The following is a 25,393-nucleotide window of genomic DNA, read 5'->3' on the forward strand; positions in this document are numbered from 1 at the left end:
TGTCACCCTGCTTATTTAGCTTATATTCAGAGCACATTATGTGAAATATCAGGCTAGAATCACAAGCTGGAATCAAGATGGCCAGCAGAAACATCAACAACCTCAGATATGCAAATGATACCATTCTAATGGCAGAAAGCAAAGAGGAACTAATTCATTTTAACATTAAAATCTGGCTTAAATCTCAACATTCAAAAAACTGATATCGGCAATGGAAAGAATAAAATACTTAGGAATATATCTACCTAAAGAAACTAAAGACCTATATATATAGAAAACTATAAAACACTGGTGAAAGAAATCAAAGAGGACACTAATAGATGGAGAAATATACCATGTTCATGGATTGGAAGAATCAATATAGTGAAAATGAGTATACTACCCAAAGCAATTTATAGATTCAATGCAATCCCTATCAAGCTACCAACGGTATTCTTCACAGAGCTAAAACAAATAATTTCACAATTTGTATGGAAATACAAAAAATCTTGAATAGCCAAAGCTATCTTGAGAAAGAAGAATGGAACTGGAGGAATCAACCTACCTGACTTCAGGCTCTACTACAAAGCCACAGTCATCAAGACAGTATGGTACTGGCACAAAGACAGAAATATAGATCAATGGAACAAAATAGAAAGCCCAGAGATAAATCCATGCACATATGGACACCTTATCTTTGACAAAGGAGGCAAGAATATACAATGGATTAAAAACAATCTCTTTAACAAGTGGTGCTGGGAAAACTGGGCAACCACTTGTAAAAGAATGAAACTAGAGCACTTTCTAACACCATACACAAAAATAAACTCAAAATGGATTAAAGATCTAAACATAAGACCAGAAACTATAAAACTCCTAGAGGAGAACATAGGCAAAACACTCTCCAACATACATCACAGCAGGATCCCCTATGACCCACCTCCCAGAATATTGGAAATAAAAGCAAAAATAAACAAATGGGACCTAATTAACCTTAAAAACTTCTGCACAACAAAGGAAACTATAAGCAAGGTGAAAAGACAGCCTTCAGAATGGGAGAAAATAATAGCAAATGAAGCAACTGACAAAGAATTAATCTCAAAAATATACAAGCAACTCCTACAGCTCAACTCCAGAAAAATAAATGACCCAATCAAAAAATGGGCCAAAGAACTAAATAGACATTTCTCCAAAGAAGACATACAGATGGCTAACAAACACATGAAAAGATGCTCAACATCACTCATTATCAGAGAAATGCAAATCAAAACCACTATGAGGTACCATTTCATGCCAGTCAGAATGGCTGCGATCCAAGTCTACAAGCAATAAATGCTGGAGAGGGTGTGGAGAAAAGGGAACCCTCTTACACTGTTGGTGGGAATGCAAACTAGTACAGCCACTATGGAGAACAGTGTGGAGATTCCTTAAAAAACTGGAAATAGAACTGCCTTATGATCCAACAATCCCACTGCTGGGCATACACACTGAGGAAACCAGAAGGGAAAGAGACACGTGTACCCCAGTGTTCATCGCAGCACTGTTTATAATAGCCAGGACATGGAAGCAACCTAGATGTCCATCAGCAGATGAATGGATAAGAAAGCTGTGGTACATATACACAATGGAGTATTACTCAGCCATTAAAAAGAATACATTTGAATCAGTTCTAATGAGGTGGATGAAACTGGAGCCTATTATACAGAGTGAAGTAAGCCAGAAAGAAAAACACCAATACATTATACTAACACATATATATGGAATTTAGAAAGATGGTAACAATAACCCTGTATGCCAGACAGTAAAAGAGACATTGATGTATAGAACAGTCTTTTGGACTCTGTGGGAGAGGGAGAGGGTGGGATGATTTGAGAGAATGGCATTGAAATACATATAATATCATATATGGAATGAGTCGCCAGTCCAGGTTTGATGCATGATACTGGATGCTTGGGCCTGGTGCACTGGGATGACCCAGAGGGATGGTATGGGGAGGGAGGAGGGAGGAGGGTTCAGGATGGGGAACACTTGTATACCTGTGGCAGATTCATTTCGATATTTGGCAAAACCAATACAATATTGCAAAGTTTAAAAAAAAAAAAACTGATATCATGGCATCTGTTCCCATCACTTCATGGCAAATGGATGGGGAAACAATGGAAACAGTGGCAGACTTTATTTTCTTAGTCTCCAAAATCACTGCAAACTGAATGCAGCCATGAAATGAAAAGACACTTGCTCTTGAAAGAAAAGCTATGACAAACCTAGACAGCATATTAAAAAGCAGAGACATCACTTTGCCTATAAAGGTCCATGTAGTCAAGGTTACAGTTTTTCCAGTAGTCATGTGCAGAAATGAAAGCTGAACCATAAAGAAAGGAAAGCTGAGAACCAGAGAACTGATGCTTTTGAACTGTGGTGCTGGAGAAGACACTTGAAGATCCCTTGGACAGCAAGGAGATCAAACCAGTTAATCCTAAAGAAATCAATCCTGAAAACTCACTGGAAGAACCAATGCTGAAGTTGAAGCTCCAAACTTTGGCCACCTGATGTGAAGAGCCAATTCATTGGAAAACACCCCCATGCTGGGAAATATTAAAGTCAGGAGGGGAAGCAGGCAATAGAAGATGAAGTAGTTGGATGGAATCACTAACTCAATGGACATGAATTTGAGCAAACTAAGTGAAATATTGAAGGACAGTCACAAAATGTTGAACATGACTTAGTAACTGAATAGCAGCAACAAAGATATATATTATGCTTAAATGAATAGCTTATACTAAAAATAGTGTTAAAGCATTCAAAATATTTTGCACTTAATGTCAGTAAGATCTGTAGTTAATAGAACTGAACCAATGTTAATTTCCTAGTTTTGATCAATGTATCATTACTATATGATGTCATTAAGCAAAGTTAAAATGTATACTAGAGCTGTCCTGTTTTTATAGCTCTTCTGTACATCTAAATTCTTTCAAAATAAAAAGAATGACATGCAAGTCATAGAGTATTCTTTCATATTCTTTTCACTCTGTGGGACGTCTTACCTATTCTTTCTTTCCCGTCATAAGTTGCCTGATGAGCTCCTATTTCATTTAGATTCATCTTAAACATTTCTTACATGAGTCTGTCCTCGGATCCCACTCTTCTTCTCTGAAAGAAAAGTGTTACTCTTTCCCTACTCTCAACTCTTCTGATATCTTATAAAGTATACATTTATTATTAAAAATAACTTTATATTTAATAAAAATAAAAAATAAATTATTTAAAAATAACTTTTAGTTATAATTAACAGTTTTCTTGTGATTGCAGTTTTTTGTGAAGTGCCCATTTTGTTAAGAACATGCTACTTGCTCATGGTATAGGTTTTAAACTTTGTATGTAGGAAATATGTAAGAGCTGAGTTGATGTGCAGGAAGTCATTTGGAAATGACTCAAAACTTCTGTTTTGACATTTTTAAGATTATCCCAGTTTAGCCTTCCTGCAGCCAACCAGTGTAGAACAGATGTCTAGAGTGCATCCATATCTATATCTATGGTCTTATTTTTAAAATATAGGATAGAGTGTCCAAGGAATTATCTGGGGAATCTGAAGATGAAGATGTACAAAATGAAAGAAATAGAATCCTGGAGAACCCTCAGGAGTCACTGAATTCTATAGTGCTTATTAAGGAACTCATAAAGGTAATATTATTCAATGAACAACTTATGATGGTTTAATTTCCGTTAAAGAGTATGTCATTAATGCCAAGGGCTTACTGTGGTTCTTTGAACATGTGTGTGTTCTCAAGAGAATAGAAGAACTCTTGTGAAGCTACCTGAGGTGGTCCATGGGAGTCTAAAGTATTGTTTGTATATGACCTGTAAGTATTCTTTACTATATTATGTTTTCTGTATTTTTTAAGGTGTATTTTTCAAAACCAGTCGTTTTAGCTGTGAGAAATATCTCTGTTGCAATCCAAAAGCAGGAGTGCTTTGGGTTGCTTGGATTAAACGGAGCTGGGAAAACCACTACCTTCGAAATTTTGACTGGAGAGGAGGTTGCTTCCTCTGGGGATGTGTTCGTTGAGCGCCTCAGCATCACCAAAAATATCCTAAAGGTAAAACATCATTACTGTCTGAGGTGTGAGAAACATGATTTGTGGGTGAAGGTCAGAAGCAACTTGTGGGAAATGATAGACATGAATCATAGTAGGCATTGATATCGCTACTGTTGACTTAACCCATGGATTCTAGAGAGAAATGAGAATTTTGGTCAGAGATGGTGAGGCAATTAGAGCAGCCTTACCATGAAAATCTAAAAGTGTCTTTAATTTTCTTTAAAACTATTGGAGAGCAAGATGGTAAAATAGGAGACCCTTGACTTTCCCTCCTTGGATGCACCAAATAAACAGTTAAACAGGGATCCATTCCCTCTGAGATGAATCCAGAACTAGTTGAAAGACTCCTACATATCACACAACTGAGAAAATATCCACATCAAGATGGGTAGGATAAGCTGAGACATACTTGCACCATAAAACCCACCCACAAAATAGTGCATTACAATCAGAATGGAACTCCCAACTCCCAGCTTCACGCATTTAGCTCCTCAACTTTTTGTCTACCATCCAAAAGACTGTTTCTCAAACCACCTAGCTCTGAGGGCAAACAGGATGTGGCATTCATGAACCCCCCTGGAATGTAGAAAGCGAACAGGCAGTTTCAACAAGTGCATAAGAGCTAGTAGTCCTCCAGGAGGCTGAATGGGCAAGTGATCATTTTCTCAGCCTTCGGGGCACTGTCAGACTTGTCACACCTTAATCTCCTAAGGCCACTAACACACACAATGGTTTAGACAAGCACAGAAGTTTAAGAGGATCTAAGAATCCCTGGCAAGGCTGGAGAGATCAGAGGTAGAAGTGGAGTGCTATTGCATGCAAATAAACTTAAGTTGATATTAGCTTTAAAAAGCCTCTTGGTAACTACAAAGAAACATCTTTAGATGTTTTACTCATTAAAGGAGAAATGACTCAAAATCTATCAAAAAAAAAAAGAGAGAAAACAAAACTAAAAGGAAGACAGCAAGAAAGAAAAAGAGGAACAAAAAAACTATAAAATTAAATAAAACACTTAAAAATGACAATAGTAAATCCTTCCCTATCAATAAATCTAAATGGATTAAATTCATTATACTCAGAAAATAACAAAGAAACAGAAGGGCTAAATAGATCAATATCAAAGATCCAACTATGTGCCATTTACAAGAAACTTACTGTAGATTCAAGGGTATAAATTGACTAAAATGAAGACATCAGTTCACTTCAATCACTCAGTCATGTCCAACTCATCCCACAGTCCAAAGTCCGTTTTTTATATCTGTGTCTCTTTTGCTGCCCTGCATTTAGGATTGACGGTGCCATCTTTCTATATTCCATATATATGTGTGTATTAATACACGATATTTATCTTTCTCTTTCTTACTTACTTCATTCTGTATAATAGGCTCCAGGTTTATCCATCTCATTAAAACTGACTTAAATGTGTTCCTTTTTGTAGCTGAATAATATTCTATTGGTTATATGTACCACAACTTCTTTATCCATTCATATGCCGATGGACATCTAGGTTGCTTCCATATCCTAACTATTGTAAATAGTGCTGCAATGAATATTGGGACACATGTATCTTTTTCAATTCCAGTTTCCTCAGGGTATATGCCTAGTAGTGGGATGTCTTCTATATCTTTGTCTTGATTATTGTTCTGACTAGGACTTCCAATATTACGTTGAATAGGAGTGCTGAGAATAGGCACCTGTGTCTTATACCTGATCTTAAATGAAAAGCTTGCAGTTTTTCACTGCTGAGTGTAATGTTAACTTTGAGCTTGTTACATATAGGCTTTATTATGTTGAAATATGTTCCTTCTGTACTAAAGTTTTCAGAGTTTTTACTTATCATGAAAGGATGCTGAATTTATCAAATGATTTTTCAGCATTTTTTGAAAAGATCATGTGATTTTTAACCTTTCATTAACTTGATGCGTCACTTTTTTTGTGTGTTTGTTGAATTATTCTTGCATCCCAGATATAAATCCCACTTGATCTTGGTGTACAATACTTTTATTGCCATGTTGAATTCACTGTAGTAGTATTTTGTGCCGTATGTATGTGAAAATGCTGTGCATATTAATTCTGCTTTTATTTTTATTTTTTGGATTGCCATAAAGTCTTCCGTAGTTTTTAGCTATACCATATTACGTTCTCACCAACATGGCTCAGGGTTCAATTTTCTATACATTCTAGATAACAGCTATTATTTTCTCCTTCTTTTAATAGTTGCTATCCTGATGGATGTGAAATGGTTTCTCATTGTAGTATCAATTTATATTTCTCTAATGATCACTGATAGTCAGCATTTTTATATACTTAATGTCCAATTACATATAGTCTTTAAAGAAATGTTTATTCAAGTCCTTGCCAATTTTTGGAAAAAGTTGTTCTTATTGAATGTCAAATATTTTCTATAAAACCTGGGTATTAATACCTAATCAGATAGATGACTTTCAAATATTTTTTCCATTCAGTGGGTTGCCTTTTAACTTAGTTGATAGTGTAATTATATGTACATAATTTTAAAAATTTTTTATAAAATCCAATGTGTCTCTTTTTTCTTTTATTTACTGAGCAATTGGTGTAATGTCCAAGAAATTGTTGCCAAATATTGTGAAACATCTGATCTATGTTTTATTCTATAGTTTCAGGTCTGAAATGTAGGTCTTTGATCATTTCATTGAAGTACAGTTGATTTTCAATATTATATTAGTTTTAGGTGCACAGCATAATGATTCAGTATTTTGACAGATTATATTCCATTAAAAGTTATTACAAGAAAATGGTTATAGTTTTCTGTGCTGTACAATATATCCTTGTTGCTTATTATTTTATAAGTAGTAGTTTGTATCTCTTAATTTCACATCCCTAATTTCCCCCTGCCGATTTCTCCCTCCCATTTGGTAACTACTAGTTGCCAGGCTTCTCTGTCTATGGGGATTCTCCAGGCAAGAATACTGGAGTGAGTTACTATGCCCTCCTCCAGGGGATCTTCCCAACCCAGGAATCGAACCCAGGTCTCCCACATTGTGGGCAGATTCTTTACTATCTGAGCCACCAGGGAAGGTCAAGAATACTTGTGGCAATTTCACACTGAATAATTCTTACAAACACACAGGATTATGAGAGACAGCACAGGGAGAGTTCTCAGAGAAGCAACTCCCTGAGAACATGCTGAGCACATATTTTATTGGTAACTTATCTTGTAATCTTTAACTAAGAGCAGTAAAGCAAGACAGAGATGGGAACTCAGGGATTAAGAAGACTTCCTCCTGAAGGTCTGGAATTAATCACATGAGATCTGTAAAGAAAAGTCTTTAAAGATAAGAGTGTTGTTCTGTGTGCAGAACAGCATCTAACTAAAGCTGATCTGTCAGCCAGAACCTCTAACTTTAGGACAGGGTGTCGTGGTTGGGGGAGTGGGAAGAGCAAGCAAGGAAAAGGGAATGAGTAAAATTAAATTCTAGGAGACATTTCTGAGAAAGCAGTAAAACATGGTTCCCACAAATACTGGAGTGGGTAGCCTATCCCTGCTCCAGGGGATCTTCCCAACCCAGGAATCAAACCAGAGTCTCCTGCATTGCAGGCATATTCTTTACCAGCTGAGCTACCAGGGAAACCCACAGTTTGTCTTCTACATAAGTAAGTATGTTTCTGTTTTTTACATACATTGATTGACATTACTTTTTAGATTCCTCATATTAGGGATATCATATAGTATTTGTCATTCTCTGTCTCACTTGTTTCACTAATCATAATCTTATCAATGTTCATCCACATTGCTGCAAATGGAAGAGCAATATTCCATTGTGTGTGTGTGAGAGAGAATGTGTATTTGGGTTGCTTCAATATCTTGGCTATTGTAATTAGTGCTGCTATGAATATTGGCGTGCACATATCTTTTTGAATTAGAATTTTAATTTTTTTCTGAACATATTCCCAGGAGTGGATTTGCTGGATCATATGGTAATTCTTTTTAATTTTCCACACTGGCTGCACCAATTTACATCTCCACTAACAATGTACAAGGATTCCCCTTCTTCACATCTTCACCAACATTTGTTATTTGTAGACTTTTTGATGTTGGCCATTCTGACAAGTGTGAGGTGATAACTTATTGTTGTTTTAGTTTGAATTTCTATAATATTTATTGATGTTGAGTATCTTTTCATGTGTCTGTGACCATCTCTATGTCTTCTTTGGAGAAATGTCTACTCAAGTCTTCTGCCCATTTTTTGTTTGGGTTGCTTATTTTTTGTATTCAGTTTAATATTTTGAATATGAACTTTTTTCAGTCCCATCATTTGGAAATACAGGTATTCCATTCAGTTCAGTTCATTCAGTTCAGTTGCTCACTAATGTTCAACTCTTTGCGACCCCATGGACTGCAAACATGACAGGCTTCCCTGTCCATCACCAAGTCCCAGAGCTTGCTCAAACTCATGTCCATCAAGTCTGTGATGCCATCCAACCATCTCATCCTCCATCATCCCCATCTCCTCCTGCCTTCAATCTTTCCCAGCATCAGGGTCTTTTCCAATGAGTCAATTCTTTGCATCAGATGGCCAAAGTATTGGAGTTTCAGCTTCAGCATCAGTCCTTCCAATGAATAGTCACAACACTGTTTATATTAGCCAGGACATGGAAGCAACCTAGATGTCCATCAGCAGATGAATGGATAAGACAGCTGTGGTACATATACACAATGGAACATTACTCAGCCATCAAAAAGAATACATTTGAATCAGTTCTAATGAGGATGAAACTGGATCCTATTACACAGAGTGAAGTAAGCCAGAAAGAAAAACACCAGTACATTATACTAACGCATATATATGGAATTTAGAAAGATGGTAACAATAACCCTGTATGCCAGACAGCAAAAGAGACACAGATGTATAGAACAGTCTTTTGGACTCTGTGGGAGAGGGCGAGGGTGGGATAATTTGGGAGAATGGCATTGAAACATGTATATTATCATATGTGAAATGAATTGCCAGTCCAGGTTCGATGCATGAGACAGGGTGCTCGGGGCTGGTGCACTGGGATGACCCAGTGGGATGGGATGAGGAGGGAGGTGGGAGGGGGGTTCAGAATGGGGAACACATGTACACCCATGGTGGATTCATGTCAATGTATGGCAAAACCACAATAATATTGTAAAATAATTAGCCTCAAATTAAAATAAATAAATTCATATTAAAAAAAAAGAAACCTTTCTTATCTCTGCTTGCTATTCTTTGGAACTCTGCATTCAATTGGATATATCTTTTTCTTTCTCCTTTGCCTTTCTCTTTGCTTCTTTTTTCAGCTATTTGTAAGACCTCCTTATATATCACTTTGTCTTCTTGCCTTTCTATTTCTTGAGGATGATTTTGGTAACCATGTCCTGTACAGTGTTATGAACCTCCATCCATAGTTCTCCAGGTATTCTATCTACCAGATCTAGTCCCTTGAATCTCTTTGTCACCTCCGTTGTATAAACATAAGGGATTTGATTTAGATCATACATGAATGGTCTATTGGTTTTCCCTACTTTCTTCAATAAGACTGAATTGTTCAATAAGGAACAGATGTTCTGAGACACAGTCAGGTCCAGGTCTTGTTTTGCTGACTGTATAAAGCTTCTCCATCTTCAGCTTCAAAGAATATAATCAGTCTGATTTTGGTACTGACCATCTGCTGATACCAATGTGTAGAACTGTCTCATATTGTTGGAAGAAAATATTTGCTATAATCAGTGTGTTCTCTTGGCAAAACTCTGTTAGCCTTTGCCCTACTTCATTTTGTACTCCAAGGCCAAATTTGCCCATTATTCCAGGTATCTTTTAATCTCTGTATTAGCTTATTTAAGTATCTTTAATTTATATTTTGTTTGTGCCTTTCCTAGTGGAATTTTCCTTTTTCTATAGATTTTTCTCTTCCATTTAGAGAAAACCTTTCAGCATTCTTCTAGTGTAGGTTTAGTATTGATGAATTCTTTTAGTTTTTGCTTCTCTGAGAAGTTTTCTTTACTTCTATGCTAAATGATAATCTTGCTGTGTAGAACATCATCAGTTCAGTTCAGTCGCTCAGTTGTGTCTGACTCTTTGTGACCCCATGAATCGCAGCACGCCAGGCCTCCCTGTCCATCACCAACTCCCGGAGTTCACTCAAACTCATGTCCATCGAGTCGGTGATGCCATCCAGCCATCTCATCCTCTGTCATCCCCTTCTCCTCCTGCCCTCAATCCCTTCCAGCATTAGGGTCTTTTCCAATGAGTCAACTCTTCACATGAAGTGGCCAAAGTATTGGAGTTTCAGCTTTAGCATCAGTCCTTCCAACACTCAGGACAGATCTGCTTTAGGATGGACTGGTTGGACCTCCTTGCAGTCCAAGGGAGCCTCAAGAGTCTTCTCCAACACCACAGTTCAAAAGCATCAATTCTTCAGCGCTCAGCTTTCTTCACAGTCCACCTCTCACATACATATATGACCACAGGAAAAACCATAGCCTTGACTAGATGGACCTTCGTTGGCAAAGTAATGTCTCTGCTTTTGAATATGCTATCTAGGTTGGTCATAACTTTCCTTCCAAGGAGTAAGTGTCTTTTAATTTCATGTCTGCAATCACCATCTACAGTGATTTTTGAGCCCCCAAAAATAAAGTATGCCACTGTTTCCACTGTTTCCCCATCTATTTCCCATGAAGTGATGGGACTAGATGCCATGATCTTAGTTTTCTGAATGTTGAGCTTTTAGCCAACTTTTTCACTCTCCTCTTTCACTTTCATCAAGAGGCTCTTTAGTCCCTCTTCACTTTCTGCCATAAGGGTGGTGTCATCTGCATATCTGAGGTTATTGATATTTCTCCCAGCAATCTTGATTCCAGCTTGTGCTTCTTCCAGCCCAGCGTTTCTCATGATGTACTCTGCATAGAAGTTACATAAGCAGGGTGACAATATACAGCCTTGACGTACTCCTTTTCCTTTTGGAACCAGTCTGTTGCTCCATGTCCAGTTGTAACTGTTGCTTCCTGACCTGCATATAGGTTTCTCAAGAGGCAGGTCAGGTGATCTGGTATTCCCATCTCTTTCAGAATTTTCCACAGTTTATTGTAATCCACACAGTCAAAGGCTTTGGCATAGTCAATAAAACAGAAATAGATGCTTTTCTGGAATTCTCTTGCTTTTTCAATGATCCAGCAGATGTTGGCAATTTGATCTCTGGTTCCTCTGCCTTTTCTAAAACCAGCTTGAACATCTGGCAGTTCACAGTTCACGTATGCTGAAGCCTGGCTTGGAGAATTTTGAGCATAACTTTACTAGCATGGTATACAATCCTTTTAATATGCTGGTAAACTGGTTCACTATTCTTTTGTTAAAAAATTTTATGTCAAAGTTCATAAGGTGTGTAGTTTTTTTTTCTATTATATCATTTTTCCTAGTTTTAGTATCAAGATAATGCTAATCTTATAGAAAGAATTAGAAAGTGTTCCTTTCTCTTCAATTTTTAGAAGAGTTTGGGAGGGCTGATACTTGTTCTTCCTTAAATGCTCAGTAGTATTTGCCAGTGAATATCTGTAACAGTATCTATGTATATGTCTGTAAATCTGTTAAATTTAGAGTGTTCCGTATATGTCTGTTAAATATAGTTGACTGGTGGTGTTTTAATATCCTCTATTTCTTATGTTCCACTTCATCATTCTATCCATTAATGAATGCAATACTGAAGTATTCCACTATTATTATAGAACTGTTTATTTCTCCCTTCAATTTTGTCAGTTTTGCTTTTAATATATTTTATGGTCTATTGTTAGGTGATAGCTATTTATAATTATTACATTTTTTGCTGCACTGAAACCCTTATAAGTATATCATGTCCTTTGTATTTTGTAATCTTTTTAATATTTTAAGTCTCTTTTGTCTGATACAAGCATAACTACCCTGCTATTTTGTGTCATGTTCTGTGTGCAGGTTGGAAAAGAATTTCCAGACATGAGACAGAATGAGAAGGAAATAAAGTTTATTAGATAGAGAGACAGTGTTAGAACAGTGGGCCAGCCCAAGGGAGAACCAACATTGAACAGGGGTATTTAGTCCACTTTTATACCCAAGGTACAAGGAATGGGATAGGGGTTGTGGGTCATTTGCTGATTGGATGAAGCACATATACCGGGTGGAGAGAAGAGTAAGGCAAATATACCTTCTCCCTATGGGGTAGGAGGGGAGACAGGTTATAGTGGTCAGGAGGATTTGAAATCCACTAACAGTTACAACATGGGGGAGGGAAGGATGATAAGGGTCTGGTTTTTCCATTCCTGTATTCCAAGACCCTCCTTGGTTTTATCCACTCTTTCTTGGGTCACCACATTTTGGTGACTATTTGCATGGAATGTCTTTTTCCCATCCTTTCACTCTCATTGTATTTGTGTCCTGGATTTAAAGTGAGTCTCTTATAACAAAATAACATATAATTAGACCGTGATTTTTAACCATTCTGCCAATCTCTGCCTTTGGATTGGAAAGTTTAATTTATACATTTAAGTAATTATTGGTAAGACATGACTTATTTCTGCCATTTTGCTGTTAGTTTTCTATATGCCTTATTGCTTTTTTGTTCTTCACTTCCTACATTATGTTCTCTTGTGTTAAGTCACTTATTTTTTGTAGTAACATATTTAAATTCCTTTCTTATATCCTTTTATGCATATTCTATAGCTATTTTTCATTGTGGTTACTATGTTGATTATATTTAACATCTAAAGTTATAACACTAATTGTATTTATAGCAGCATAACTTCAATAACAATTATTTTGCTTCTTTATAGTTCTAGCTCTACCCATTTTTTGCTGATGTCACAAAATTATATCTTTATACATTGTGTGAACAATGAATTAGTCTTTCATGTGTGTGCATGCTAAGTTGCTTCAGTTGTGTCTGACTCTTTGAGACCCCATGGACTGTAGCCCAGCAGGCTTCTCTATCCATGGAATTGCCCAGGCAAGAATTCTGGAGTGGGTTGCCATGCCCTTCTCCAGGGGATCATTCCAACCCAGAGTCTTTTATAATGATATGTAGAAAATAAAATGTGAATTTACAAAACAAAATTTTGTAATTGCAGTTATAATTATTATTATACTAGTAATTTAAATATATATTGATCTCAAATCAAGTAGAAAAAAATGAGTTATAAATTTGTGTTATATTAGCTCTTATTAATAGTAATTGCTCATATATTTACCTTAATTTAAATATTTATTCTTTCATATTACCTTGAGTTACACCTTTAGTTCAGTTCAGTTCAGTCGCTCAGTTGTGTCTGACTCTTTGTGACCCCATGAATCGCAGCATGCCAGGCCTCCCTGTCCATCACCAACTCTCAGAGTTCACTCAGACTCACATCCATCGAGTCAGTGATGCCATCCAGCCATCTCATCCTCTGTCGTCCCCTTCTCCTCCTGCCCCCAATTCCTCCCAGCATCAGAGTCTTTTCCAATGAGTCAACTCTTCGCATGAGGTGGCCAAAGTACTGGAGTTTCAGCTTTAGCATCATTCCTTCCAAAGAAATCCCAGGGCTGATCTCCTTCAGAATGGACTGGTTGGATCTCCTTGCAGTCCAAGGGACTCTCAAGAGTCTTCTCCAACATCACAGTTCAAAAGCATCAATTCTTCAGAGCTCAGCCTTCTTCACAGTCCAACTCTCCCATCCATACATGACCACAGGAAATACTGTAGCCTTGAGTAGACGGACCTTTGTTGGCAAAGTAATGTCTCTGCTTTTGAATATGCTGTCTAGGTTGGTCATAACTTTCCTTCCAAGAAGTAAGCATCTTTTAATTTCATGGCTGCAGTCACTATCTGCAGTGACTTGGTGTCCTTTAATTTTACCCTGCAAAACTCCCTGTACCGTTTCTTGGAGAGCAGATCTAACAGTAACAAATTCCCTCAGTCTTTATTAATCTGTGAATGCCTTAATTTTCCCCTTACTTTTGAAAGGTAGTTTTGCCAGATATAGGATTTCTGTTGACAATTTTTTTTTTAAAGCACTTTGAGTATATTTGGCCCACTGCCTTCTGACCTCCAAAATTTCATGATCTTATTGAGGATACTGTGTATATGATTGGTCTCATTTCTTTTACAGATTTCATGATTCTTTTTTTGTCTATGGTTTTGGAAAGCTTGATTTTAATGTGTCTTGGTGTGGTTCTCTTTGAATTCATCTCTTTTGAATTTCATTGATCTTCTTGGATGTTTGTATTCAAATGTGAGAAGTGTTAGTATCATTTATTCAAGTATTCTCTCTGTCCTTTTCTTACTCTCTTCTTTAGGACACCTACAGTGGGTATGTTCATCCACTTAATGGCTTCAAATGTACCTTAGGCTCAATCTACTGCTTTTTAATGCTTTTTGTTTTCTTTTTCATGTTCCATTGTCATAGCTTTGTCTGCTGATTATTCTACCTACTCTAATCTGCCTTTGAATGCTTTTAGTGAATTTTTCATTTCAATTAGTTGTTGTACTTAACAATGCTAAAATTTATTTTAGTTTCTCTTTATTGATACTTCCATTTTGTCCATAAATAATTTTCTTGACTTTCTCCACATCTTTTTTTAATTCCTTGAACACCTTTAAGATAGTCACTTTAAAGTATCTATCTAGTAGATTTACATCAGGTGTTTTTTTTTTTTAGGGGTAGTGCCTGATTATTTATTTATTTTTAGATGGTTCATGCTTTCTTGTTGGTCTGCACCTCTACAATCAGAAGCAGCAATAAGCAATTAGAGCGCAGATGCCCTTTATTTGGAGGACAGAATCTTGTTTGCTCATCCTGTCTCCCCCTAGCGATGCAAAAGCTGCTTGAAGAACATATGCACTGAGACGACCCAGAGGGATGGTACGGGGAAGGAGGAAGAAGGGAGGTTCAGGATGGGGAACACGTGTGCACCCGTGGTGGATTCATGTTGATGTATGACAAAACCAATACAATATTGTAAACTAATTAACCTCCAATTAAAATAAATAAATTTATATTTTAAAATAATAATTAAAAAAAAGAATATATGCACAAATGTGGCTTGGTGTGGGGGTGGAGGATGGTAGACGCTAATATGCTAACAGCTGAAACTGACTGCAATTAAGCACAATTTACAGTCCAAATCTTCCCCTAGGAATTTACAAGCTTTCAGTAGACTATAGAGTCCCAAAATAATTTTATTAGACAGAGATAAATTCTTGGTGCTCCCTACTCGGTTATCTTCCCAGAATCCTTTGACTCTGTTTTTCACAACTATGTTATTATGTTAATAATTTAATCATTGATTTAAACTCATTTGTTACTCTGTTGTCTAAAGTGGCCTATATCCCATAGGTTCAAAATATTTTGCAAAATAAATTGAGCTTTTCAGCCCATGAATTAAGGATGCAGTCTTAGAAATTCATTTTGAAATATGAAAAATATTGAAGTTTCTAAAATATTTGTTTTATTATTGATTTTTACTTTAATTCCATGTTGTCAGATATTTTCTCTGAATATTATAAAATTTTTATAATATGTTCAGACTTCTTTTATGACTAATATATGACTAAAATAAGAGCTAGGATCCCAATTCTGCTCATTTGCAACTTAGATGATTCTCACAAAGTAATATTGCATATAACAGAGAGATGGAGGACCCGACCCCACTTATAGTCCATTTATCATCACTACCAAAAAGTCAGATATCACTGAGCCTAGACTAGCCCAGGCACTCCTTCTATGGCAGTCTTTGATTATGCAATCCTGAAATCCCATGGGACTACACTAATGAAGATTTATTAGAGAAAATAAGATACCAAAGTTCAAAAATAGCCATCCAGTTATCAACGCTGGACATCACACTATTGATTTAGATCTCTTTTACTTTTTAGAGTTGTCAAAGTTTTAATTTTAATACATGACAATAGCTTACAACAGCAATGACTTTGTAATCACTGGGAAAGAAGTTATTTACTAAAACTCTGGGTTATAACCTTCTTAGAGGCATGGGCTGGAAAGTGTCAGGTCTTCTATGTTATTTGTGTATACTATATGCTCAGTGAGATGTAGTTGACTTATGTCCATCGTTGTTCTTTTATTTTAGGTAAGATCAAAAATTGGTTATTGCCCACAATTTGATGCCTTACTGGATTACATGACTGCTCAAGAAATAATGATCATGTATGCCAGATTGTGGGGGATTCCTGAAACCAAAATTAACAATTATGTAAAGAAGTCAATGGAAGCACTGAATCTGGAATCCTATGCTGACAAGTATATTTACACTTACAGGTGAGATATTATACTGATGCTCTCATTGCAGCTAATATTGAGGAGCCTTCTGCTGATTCTGATCTTTGGAATCAGTGCCCACAATCTAGCCAGAGTTCCACTGACAAACAGAAGCAATGACTGGGAAATAATCTACTGCCTTGCCAGTAGTGGGATATCAGCAATAAAGCAGACCTAATTACGCGTGCTTGATTCATGGGGTCGCAAAGAGTCAGACACAACTGAGCGACTGAACTGAACTGAATTAGTATCACAGTTTTCCCTTGCAGAGATGAAACACAATCCTGGTTCAATCACAAATGTAGTCATTGAATTTATAATGAATTATAAATGAAAGCATCTCTCTCTCTTATTCTCTGTTGTTCTTTGTCTCTCAAGGACCATGTGAAATTCTTTGTATTGGCTTGGTAAATATATTGTTTATATATCTGGGAATCTAAAGGAACTCTGGTAGACAAAAGTCACTTTTCTACATTTCAAATGAAAATGACTTGATTTATATATTTGCATTTGGATCTGATGCCTTGGTTGCCTGCATGCGTGTCCCACATGCTGTTACCCTATGGACTGTAGCCCACCAGACTCCTCTGTCCATGAGGTTCTCCAGGCAAGAATACTGGAGTGGGTTGCCATGTCCTCCTCCAGGGGATCTTTCTGACCCAGGGATCAAACCCATGTCTCTTAAATCTCATGCATTGGCAAGCAGTTCTTTATCACTAGTACCACATGGGAACCCCAATGCCTTGGTTGAATGACATGCAATCAGCATTTTTAATATCTTGGATGTTTCCTATGACTCAGCATTTTGGAAATAATTTGTTTCCTGTAAATAATGGATATACATTAAATATATGTTTTTAATGTATTAAATTACTGTCACATATACCCATCTCTGTTTCTGCTTTCTCTCTCCTTCCTTAACTATGAAGTGGAGGAAACAAACGTAGACTGAGTACTGCTATTGCCCTCATGGGAAAGCCCTCAGTCATCTTCCTGGATGAACCATCAACTGGTATGGACCCAGTAGCCCGGCGCCTACTCTGGAATGCAGTGACACAGACACGTAAAAGTGGCAAAGCAATCATCATAACATCCCACAGGTGCAGCTCACTGGGAGGCTTGGTAAAGGGTTAGAAGAGTTATAATGGTATGACCTATGGGAAGGCGTTTTCATTGAGAGGAGAGGGCAGGAAGCTCAGGAACTGTTCCATTTGAGGATTTGGTGTACTTTTAAAAAAATTTAAGTGCAGTTGACTTACAATATTATATTAGTTTCAAGTGTGCAACTTAGTGATTCAATATTTTTATAGATTATACTCCATTTAAAGTTAGTAAAAATATTGGCTATATTCCATGTGCTGTACATTATATCCTGTAGATTATTTTATGACTTTGAGTTTGAAAATATCTCCATTTGCCATGATGTTGATGAGGGGCAGATAAAACTTCCTTTTTCAAAGAGGGTCACAAAATACTGGCTATTTGAACTGTAGAATATCTTCTGATAGAGATTTGTTAAAGCTTCACATCATTTTGGTGTTTTGTTCTACTAGTATGGAGGAATGCGATGCTCTTTGTACTAAGCTGGCCATCATGGTGAAGGGAAAGTTTGTGTGCCTGGGCAGCCCTCAGCATCTCAAGAACAAATTTGGCAATGTTTACGTCCTAAAAGTCAAGATCAATATTGATGAAAATAAGGACAAATTAGAGGACTTTAAAACTTTTGTTGAAACAGCTTTTCCAGGTAAACTTGGTTGGTTGGGTTATCTTTGATATAGATGTGTTAAACCATATTTATTGTTCTCACCATCCATATGCTGTATATCTCCAGTAACTATTTCTTGTGAATTATTGATATTAATTGCCCTTCCATGTTGAATTATTTTTGGAATGCTTGTTCTTTTAAACTTTTTATGTTTGGTTATGCTCAGAAGTTTGCACAAAGAACAGAAATATTCACCAATATCTTGGTGTATATTAACTAGTAAGGTAGTTGTGACATTAGAGCTGTCCATATGACCTATATACCTAAAATCACATTTGAACATAATTCTCAATTTTTAGTAAATATAACTTGTATTAGTTCACTAGGGCCGCTATAATAAGATACCACAGACTGACTGGCATAATGGCAGAAATTTATTTTCTCACAGTTCTGAGATTGGAAGTTCAGTATTAAGATTTCAGGAGGTCTGGTTTCTCCTGAGGGCTCTCTTTTTGGCCCGCAAATGGCCTCCTTCTCTCGCTGTGTCATCAGACAGCTTTTTTTCTGTGTGTATCCATGCCTGGTGTCTCTTAATCTTCTTATAAGGACATCAGTCACAGTGGATCCACGTATCACCCTTATGACCTCATTTATCATTAATTACTTCCTTAAAAGACATATGACCAAACACAATCAACTGGGGTTAGGGCTTCAGCAAATGAATTTGGTGGGGGTGGGAGTGGGGGATGGGAAATGACACAATTCTTTCCATAATATCACTCATGAAAAGTTTTAAGGTTTTTTTACCTCATACTGAATATATAACTGTGGTCTTTTGCTGTCCCAGTCAGGATATGAAACTGAAATTCAAACAAGAACCACTAAGCTTTCTTCTCCTTAAGCATTTTTTTGACTATATGGTACAATGCCAGAGACAGCAATTCTTTCTTTCTATCTCTTATCTTTCCTTCCTAAATATAAAGAAGAAACATGGTAAGACTTTAATTAATTCTGCTTTTTCATCTTAGTTTCCGTTCTGCTATGCTGAGCAAAATATCACAGATATCCCCATTGTGTGTCAGGCTGAGTTGGAAGTTTATCTTCCAAGCAATAGAAAACAGTCTGATTGATTACACAGTAAGAATGGAGAGCAGAAAATAAAAAGAAATAGAAGGTAGAGCAGATCTGGGGGAACAGATGTATGGGAAATAGAACTACCTCAGTGTTGTTGTTATTAATAGTCTATTAAGAAGTTTAGTACTCATTTATGCATTCATTCAGCAAATATTTCTGAGATATAGTGCCTACATCACTAAAAAGAAAAGCTGTGAACAGAAAGTCTCATTTACTGTGTGCTGTCCTAACAACTTTCTCTAGGACAAGTCTTAAAGAAGAGATACTAAACATCAGAAACCTATAATTGAGGATGTGGACACAAAAGCTTTAATAGAAATGTGGGTTTGAGGAACATTTTCAACTGAAGGTGGCTGTTCCTTGCATTATTATATTTGCATCCACCTGTGCCATGACATAAACAAAATATTTAAATCAATGATATTCACATTATACCTGCCAGCAGTTGAATGGAAAATAAGTTATGGAATAATCATATACCAGATTACCACTGTGCAGAAGGGGAGATGAATGAAATAACTATATATAACAGCATGAGTCAAACTTATAATATTGAGAATGATATAAAGATGGCAACATAGGTCATTCCCAACATCAGTTGGGAAGATCATATTCATAAGAAGACCGACTAGTAACTATCTGTAGACAAGACACCATTATGAAAATCCCAGAACCTGGAGGTAAGGTTGAAGCAACCTCCTGGGCAATAGAAACCATGAGAGCTATGAGAAGGGTAAGAGGAGGAGCTATACACTGATTGTAACAACCCTCCCTTAGACCTGCAGTTTCTCCACTTTGGAAAAGAGAGTCAATGGTGTTCATCAGGTCCCCCAGTGTTGCAGAATGCTTCTTCGGAGGCCCATTTGGGTCTTAACTCTCAAGGATCACTGGGTGAACCTGTGAGACTTTACCACTGGAGACTACGTAAAGACAGAGAAGAGGGCTGGTGCTTCAACCACTAAGCACTCAGATCTTAGCAAAACCACATTCTTTCTTGCAGCAGCATTGGAGTAGAGTTCCAGGCCAATGGCTCTGCTCATCTGCAAAGCTGAATTGGTGGCCATGTCTAGTGTGAGAGCTTGGAGGGTACTTCTACCATATTTGAGTCCCTAGCCAATTAGCTGTACCAGGGATAGAGTTATTCTATAGCCTTGCTGACTAGAGAAGTAGATTCAAAGCCCCTGACCATCTGCTGAGTATAGCCTCTAGTTTCCTCCAACCAGGAAACCTGGCCAGAGAATTTAGGAAGAACCATGGAACCCAACCTATAGCTGCACTTTGGCCTTATCTGACCAAAGAGCTCAAAGGGCAGGTCTGCCTGATATGGGTCCCCAGCCAACAAACCCTATCAGCTATGGAGCCTGTTCCATGGCCCTGTCTAGGAAGAGAAGCAAATTCACAGCTCTACCCAACTGCTGAGTATAGCTTCCAACTCACCTGACCAAGAAGCCTGGCCAGTGAATTTGGGCATCTGTTGAGCCCATTCTACAGACATGCTTGGTTAGGAGCCAAACCAACAGTCTTGCCCAACTGTTAAGTATAGCCTCTGGCCTTACATCACCATGATGGCCTTGGATGGCCTTGGAATCTAGCTTATGATATTGCCCACCTGCAGAGCCCAAATTATACCTTTGTTCAATTGCTGAACACAGCATATGGATTTGCTTATGTAAAAAGTCCAGTCAGTGACTCTGCCCATTCATAGCATAACCTAGGGCCTGACTTGAAGACAGAGACCAGACAGTGACCCTGTCTGACCACAGAGTACAGTCTCGAGCCCATACAACTGTGGAATATAACTGGCGGCCCTCTTGAAAGTAGCCCAGCCTGTAGCCTTAGCCAGCAATGAAGCACAACCAACAGCCTACTAGACTGTGAAGGCTAACCTGCAGTCCTACCCAACTTTGAGTGCAGTTTACTTTCCAGTATAATCATGAGCACAACGTGAAGCTTCATCTAACTATAAAGCCCTGTCTGTGGCCCCACCTGAATGTAGAGACCAGAAATTGGCACCATCCAGTCAAGGAGCACAATATGAACCCTTCCCCCAAGAGCAATTGTGTCCACCCCATATGTAGCCTTGCCCAGTCATGGAGTCAAAGAATGGTCCTACCCTGCCAGGCAGCACGGCCTGTACCTCAACAGGCCAGAAGTGATTACAGATCTCAGTTAATGTTACCACTAGACTGTGAAGTAGTAGCCTGTAGTCATGAGTCTTGCCCATCCAGGGAGCCTATCCAGCAGCCATGCTTGAACAGCTCAGCTGGAAGGTCAGTTCAGCCACAGAAATCAGTCAGCAGCCCTGCCCATCCACCCACCTTCAACCTCAGATCACAAGCAGTGTACTTGCCGGAGCCAAGACCCTGTTAGCAAGACTGCCTGCCCCTGGATGCTGCCACACAAACAGTCCAAACCTCTAGCTGAGCTGATGAGTGAAGGTGTGTCCCTGCTAAAGTGAGTCTGTAAACTCTACAAGAGGAGACTACTTATCAAAAGTGGATACAAACTCAAGGAATCAAGGACCACAGAGAGTCAGGTATATATAACACTACCCAAAGAAACTAATGAAACTCCTTAAAGAATGGAGATCTATGGGCTGTCTGACAAGGAATTTAGAACAATCCTTTTAAAGATGTTTAATGAACTATATGAAAACACAGAAAGACAACCAAGTGAAATTAGTTGTACAATGCAAAAAGAAAATGAAAAATACAACAACAAGGAGAAAAAAATAGGCACCATAAAAAAGCCCAAACAGAAATCCTAGAACTGAAAATATAATGACTAAACTGAAAAATTCAGCAGATTCAACCAATCAGAAGAAAGAATTAGTGAACTATGAGATAGGTCATTTGAAATTATCCAATCAGAGATGCAAAAAGAATGAAGAGTGATTAAAAGATGAAGAAAGCTGACAAAATTTACAGGGCACTATAACAGAAACAATTTATATTTTATGGAAATCCCAGAAGGAGAATAAAAAAGGACTGAAAGTCTATTTAAAGAAATAATAGCTGAAAATTTCCCAAACTTTGGGAGGGATATGGATTTTCAGATTCATGAAGCCCAAAGATCTCCAAATAGTTGAACCAGAAAGGGGCTAAAGCATATTGTAATAAATTTGCCAAAAGTCAAAGACAAAAAGAAGGAGAAAAGTAATTTGTCAAACAAGGGAACCCCATTAACCTATCAGCAGATTTCTCAGTGGAAAATTTTCAAGCCGAGAGAAATTGAAAATATATATTCAAAATATTGAAAGAAAAAATGTCAACCAACAGTACTATAACTGGAAGAGCTATCCTTCAGATGAAGCCCAGGAAAAGATGAAGCCTATTTAAAGTTTATTAAACTCTCCAGTCAAAAGACAGACATTAGTCGAATGGATAAAAACACATGGACCCATAAATTTTGTCCATATAGTTAGCTGGAGTCCCAAACTCTCTGAATATGAAGGAAGTCATTTTCTTCTTTCTTTTCATTAAGAAAATGTTTTCCAGAGGCCTCACACTGAACCCATTCCAGTTTAAGTTGGACCTAGTCTGACTCTGAATTGGAGAAGGAAATGGCAACCCACTCCAGTGTTCTTGCCTGGAGAATCCCAGGGACGGTGGAGCCTGGTGGGCTGCCGTCTATGGGGTCGCACAGAGTCGGACACGACTGACACGACTTAGCAGTAGCAGCAGTCTGACTCTGAACCCAGTTTGGTTGTTGACAGAGAGCTAATGATGTTTAAGTCAGATCCAGTCCAACTCCATATCCAGTTAGGTTAAAAAAGGATAAAAACAAAAACCTCAAATCAAGTTACAGAGCTCTTGACAGAAAAGCTAGGAGCTTGAATATCCAAGAGGGACCTTCAGGTCCAGTGAGAAAGTAGTGAAAACGAAAGCCTCAGCGAGTACCTACATCTGGTTGCACTTTGCTCATAGAGCCATTGGGCAGCCTTTTGGATCCCACTCTACTTCCCTGGTGGCTCAGACAGTAAAGAATCTGCCTGCAATGCAGGAGACCCAGACTGATCCCTGTGTTAAGATCCCCTAGAGAAGGGAATGGCAATTCATTCCAGTATTCTTGCCTGGAGAATTCCATGGATAGGGGAGCCTAGCAGGCTACATTTCGAGGGGTCACAAAGAATCAGACATGTCTGAGCAACTGACATTTTCACTTTTTTCACTTTCACTTTGATGTCAGAACTACTCATCTGATGCATATCAAAAATTTTCAAGAGTTTATCAGAGTGTACATTGATTCTAATTGGGCATCACCAAACCAAAGGTGGTTAGGAGGTCTCCACAGACAGGAATTAGGGGAGAGATGTTTATAGAGAAGAAATGGGAAAAAGTAAGGAAATATTTGATTTGCTAGAGCTTAAGTAGTTGCCTTATTTAGGGAAACATAGTTGGCTCTTTGAGATTTTAAATCTAATTTGCTGCTGCTGCTAAGTCACTTCAGTCGTGTCCAACTCTGTGCAACCCCATAGATGGCAGCCCACCAGGCTCCTCTAAATTTTAATAACTTACAAAATTCAATGATAAGCATAAACAAATGTGTTTGTTCTAAATCTGGAAAGTATACCACTTCTTCCCCCAACTTGCAGCAGAGGATTCTTATTCATTTGAAAAAGAACATACAGCCTGACTTTGGTGGTTTATATGTATGATTTCCTCTTTAACCTAGCATAGGATCATAAGAATAGCGAGAAAGCCTCTTCTCTCTTCCCCAGGAAACATGCTGTACATACATGTTCATAAAGCCAGAATGAAAATCCCACCCATTTATATTCTCAGCCCTGTGTTTAGGAATTACATCTTACAGCATTAGAATTTTAGAAGGCTCAAGTTTCATCCTATAGACATGTGAGTTGACAACATTTTGTGCCTGAAAGTCTGTCCTCAATAATTCCTAAAAACCCATAAAACAAAGCCTACTACACTAGGAATAAATCTGCTGAAGAAATTAACTGTATCATGTATACTAAAGAGGTAGGCTTTTGAATTACATCCCTTTTTTACTAGCCATATCTATTTATGCCTCTGTAATACGTATAATTAAGCTGATGTATCAGTATTTTGACATTTAAAAAGCAATATGCAAAATTATGTATCTATTCTATCTTTTCTTTCTTAGGTAGTGAATTAAAAGATGAGAATCGAGGGATCATTAACTACTACGTTCCCAGCAAGAACAATAGCTGGGGAAAGGTGAATGTAGAAACCATGCCCTTCTAATATTATTATATGTTAAGAGAAAACTAAAGCATTTGGGATTTGGTCTTATGAAATGGGCTATAGGAGGAGCAGAGACTTTAGGTTACTTTCAATGGTCCAAGGAATTAATTTTAATTAAGTCAGATTTCCACCTTTAAGTCCTACTTTTTGTCTATATCCATCAAGAGAGTGGGGACAGAGACCTGCTTCTTGTCAAATTCTCAGTGATCTACTTTGTCTGTTATCTCATCCCCCTCCTTTTGTATCTTTTGTCCTCCACCATTAACTTGGCAGCAGTTGGAGGAAGTGTAGGAGAGGCTCATCTGGGTGGTGGGCTGGAAAGGAGGACTGAAATGGTAACTGTACTTTATGTTGTTGCTGTTAAAGATGTTTGGTATTTTGGAGGAAGCTAAAGAAGAATTCAATTTAGAAGACTATTCCATCAGTCAGATAACGCTGGAACAAGTCTTCCTGACTTTTGCTGGCAGTCAGAACCCAGAAGTTGAGAAAAAAGAGTCTTGAGACTTACTTGCAACTAGTAATCCTACGCGTTCCTTAGACTACTCTCTACTATACTTGGATACAGAGAAGGGCATCCCTGTGAGTGTATATCTTGGTATAAATATATTTATGTAATAAAGAGTCCTTCAAAGGAAAAATATGTTCCTTCTTCATAGACTTACATTAATGGCTTGTGATTCCAGCATGTGCAAATCTAAAGATATTTAGTGAAATTTCTATTTTCTCTCCTAGAAATATGAAACAACATCATTTATCAGAGTGGGGACAAGGGCCTTGTCCTGAGTATTTTGAATATCTGAAAAGAAACATTCAGAAATGATGGAGCTGTCAGAATGGTACAGCCTAGAGAACAATGGTTTTACATTTTAGCAGTTCATTTATAGATAAGAAGAATATAAAGTCTGGAACAAAACTCACCTTTTTCATAGATAAAAACACACACAGACAGACACACCAATTTTCTGCCAATAGA

The 25,393-nt window shown here is 37.6% G+C and overlaps 1 protein-coding gene across 1 annotated transcript in view; it reads left to right on the forward strand.

Annotated features, from left to right (window-relative positions):
- Positions 1-24,921, forward strand: part of LOC129637637 (phospholipid-transporting ATPase ABCA3-like) — a 195,435-nt gene extending 170,514 nt beyond the window's left edge. The window contains exons 23-29 of the mRNA XM_055561864.1: positions 3,535-3,660; positions 3,882-4,076; positions 16,169-16,356; positions 17,286-17,456; positions 17,910-18,100; positions 24,320-24,393; positions 24,787-24,921. Of these exons, the coding sequence (XP_055417839.1) occupies positions 3,535-3,660; positions 3,882-4,076; positions 16,169-16,356; positions 17,286-17,456; positions 17,910-18,100; positions 24,320-24,393; positions 24,787-24,921 (1,080 nt within the window). The remainder of the gene's footprint in view (positions 1-3,534; positions 3,661-3,881; positions 4,077-16,168; positions 16,357-17,285; positions 17,457-17,909; positions 18,101-24,319; positions 24,394-24,786) is intronic.
- The last annotated feature ends 472 nt before the right edge of the window (positions 24,922-25,393 follow it).

This window comes from Bubalus kerabau, chromosome 23 (assembly GCF_029407905.1).
Source record: "Bubalus kerabau isolate K-KA32 ecotype Philippines breed swamp buffalo chromosome 23, PCC_UOA_SB_1v2, whole genome shotgun sequence".
In the NCBI taxonomy this organism is placed as follows: domain Eukaryota; kingdom Metazoa; phylum Chordata; class Mammalia; order Artiodactyla; family Bovidae; genus Bubalus; species Bubalus kerabau.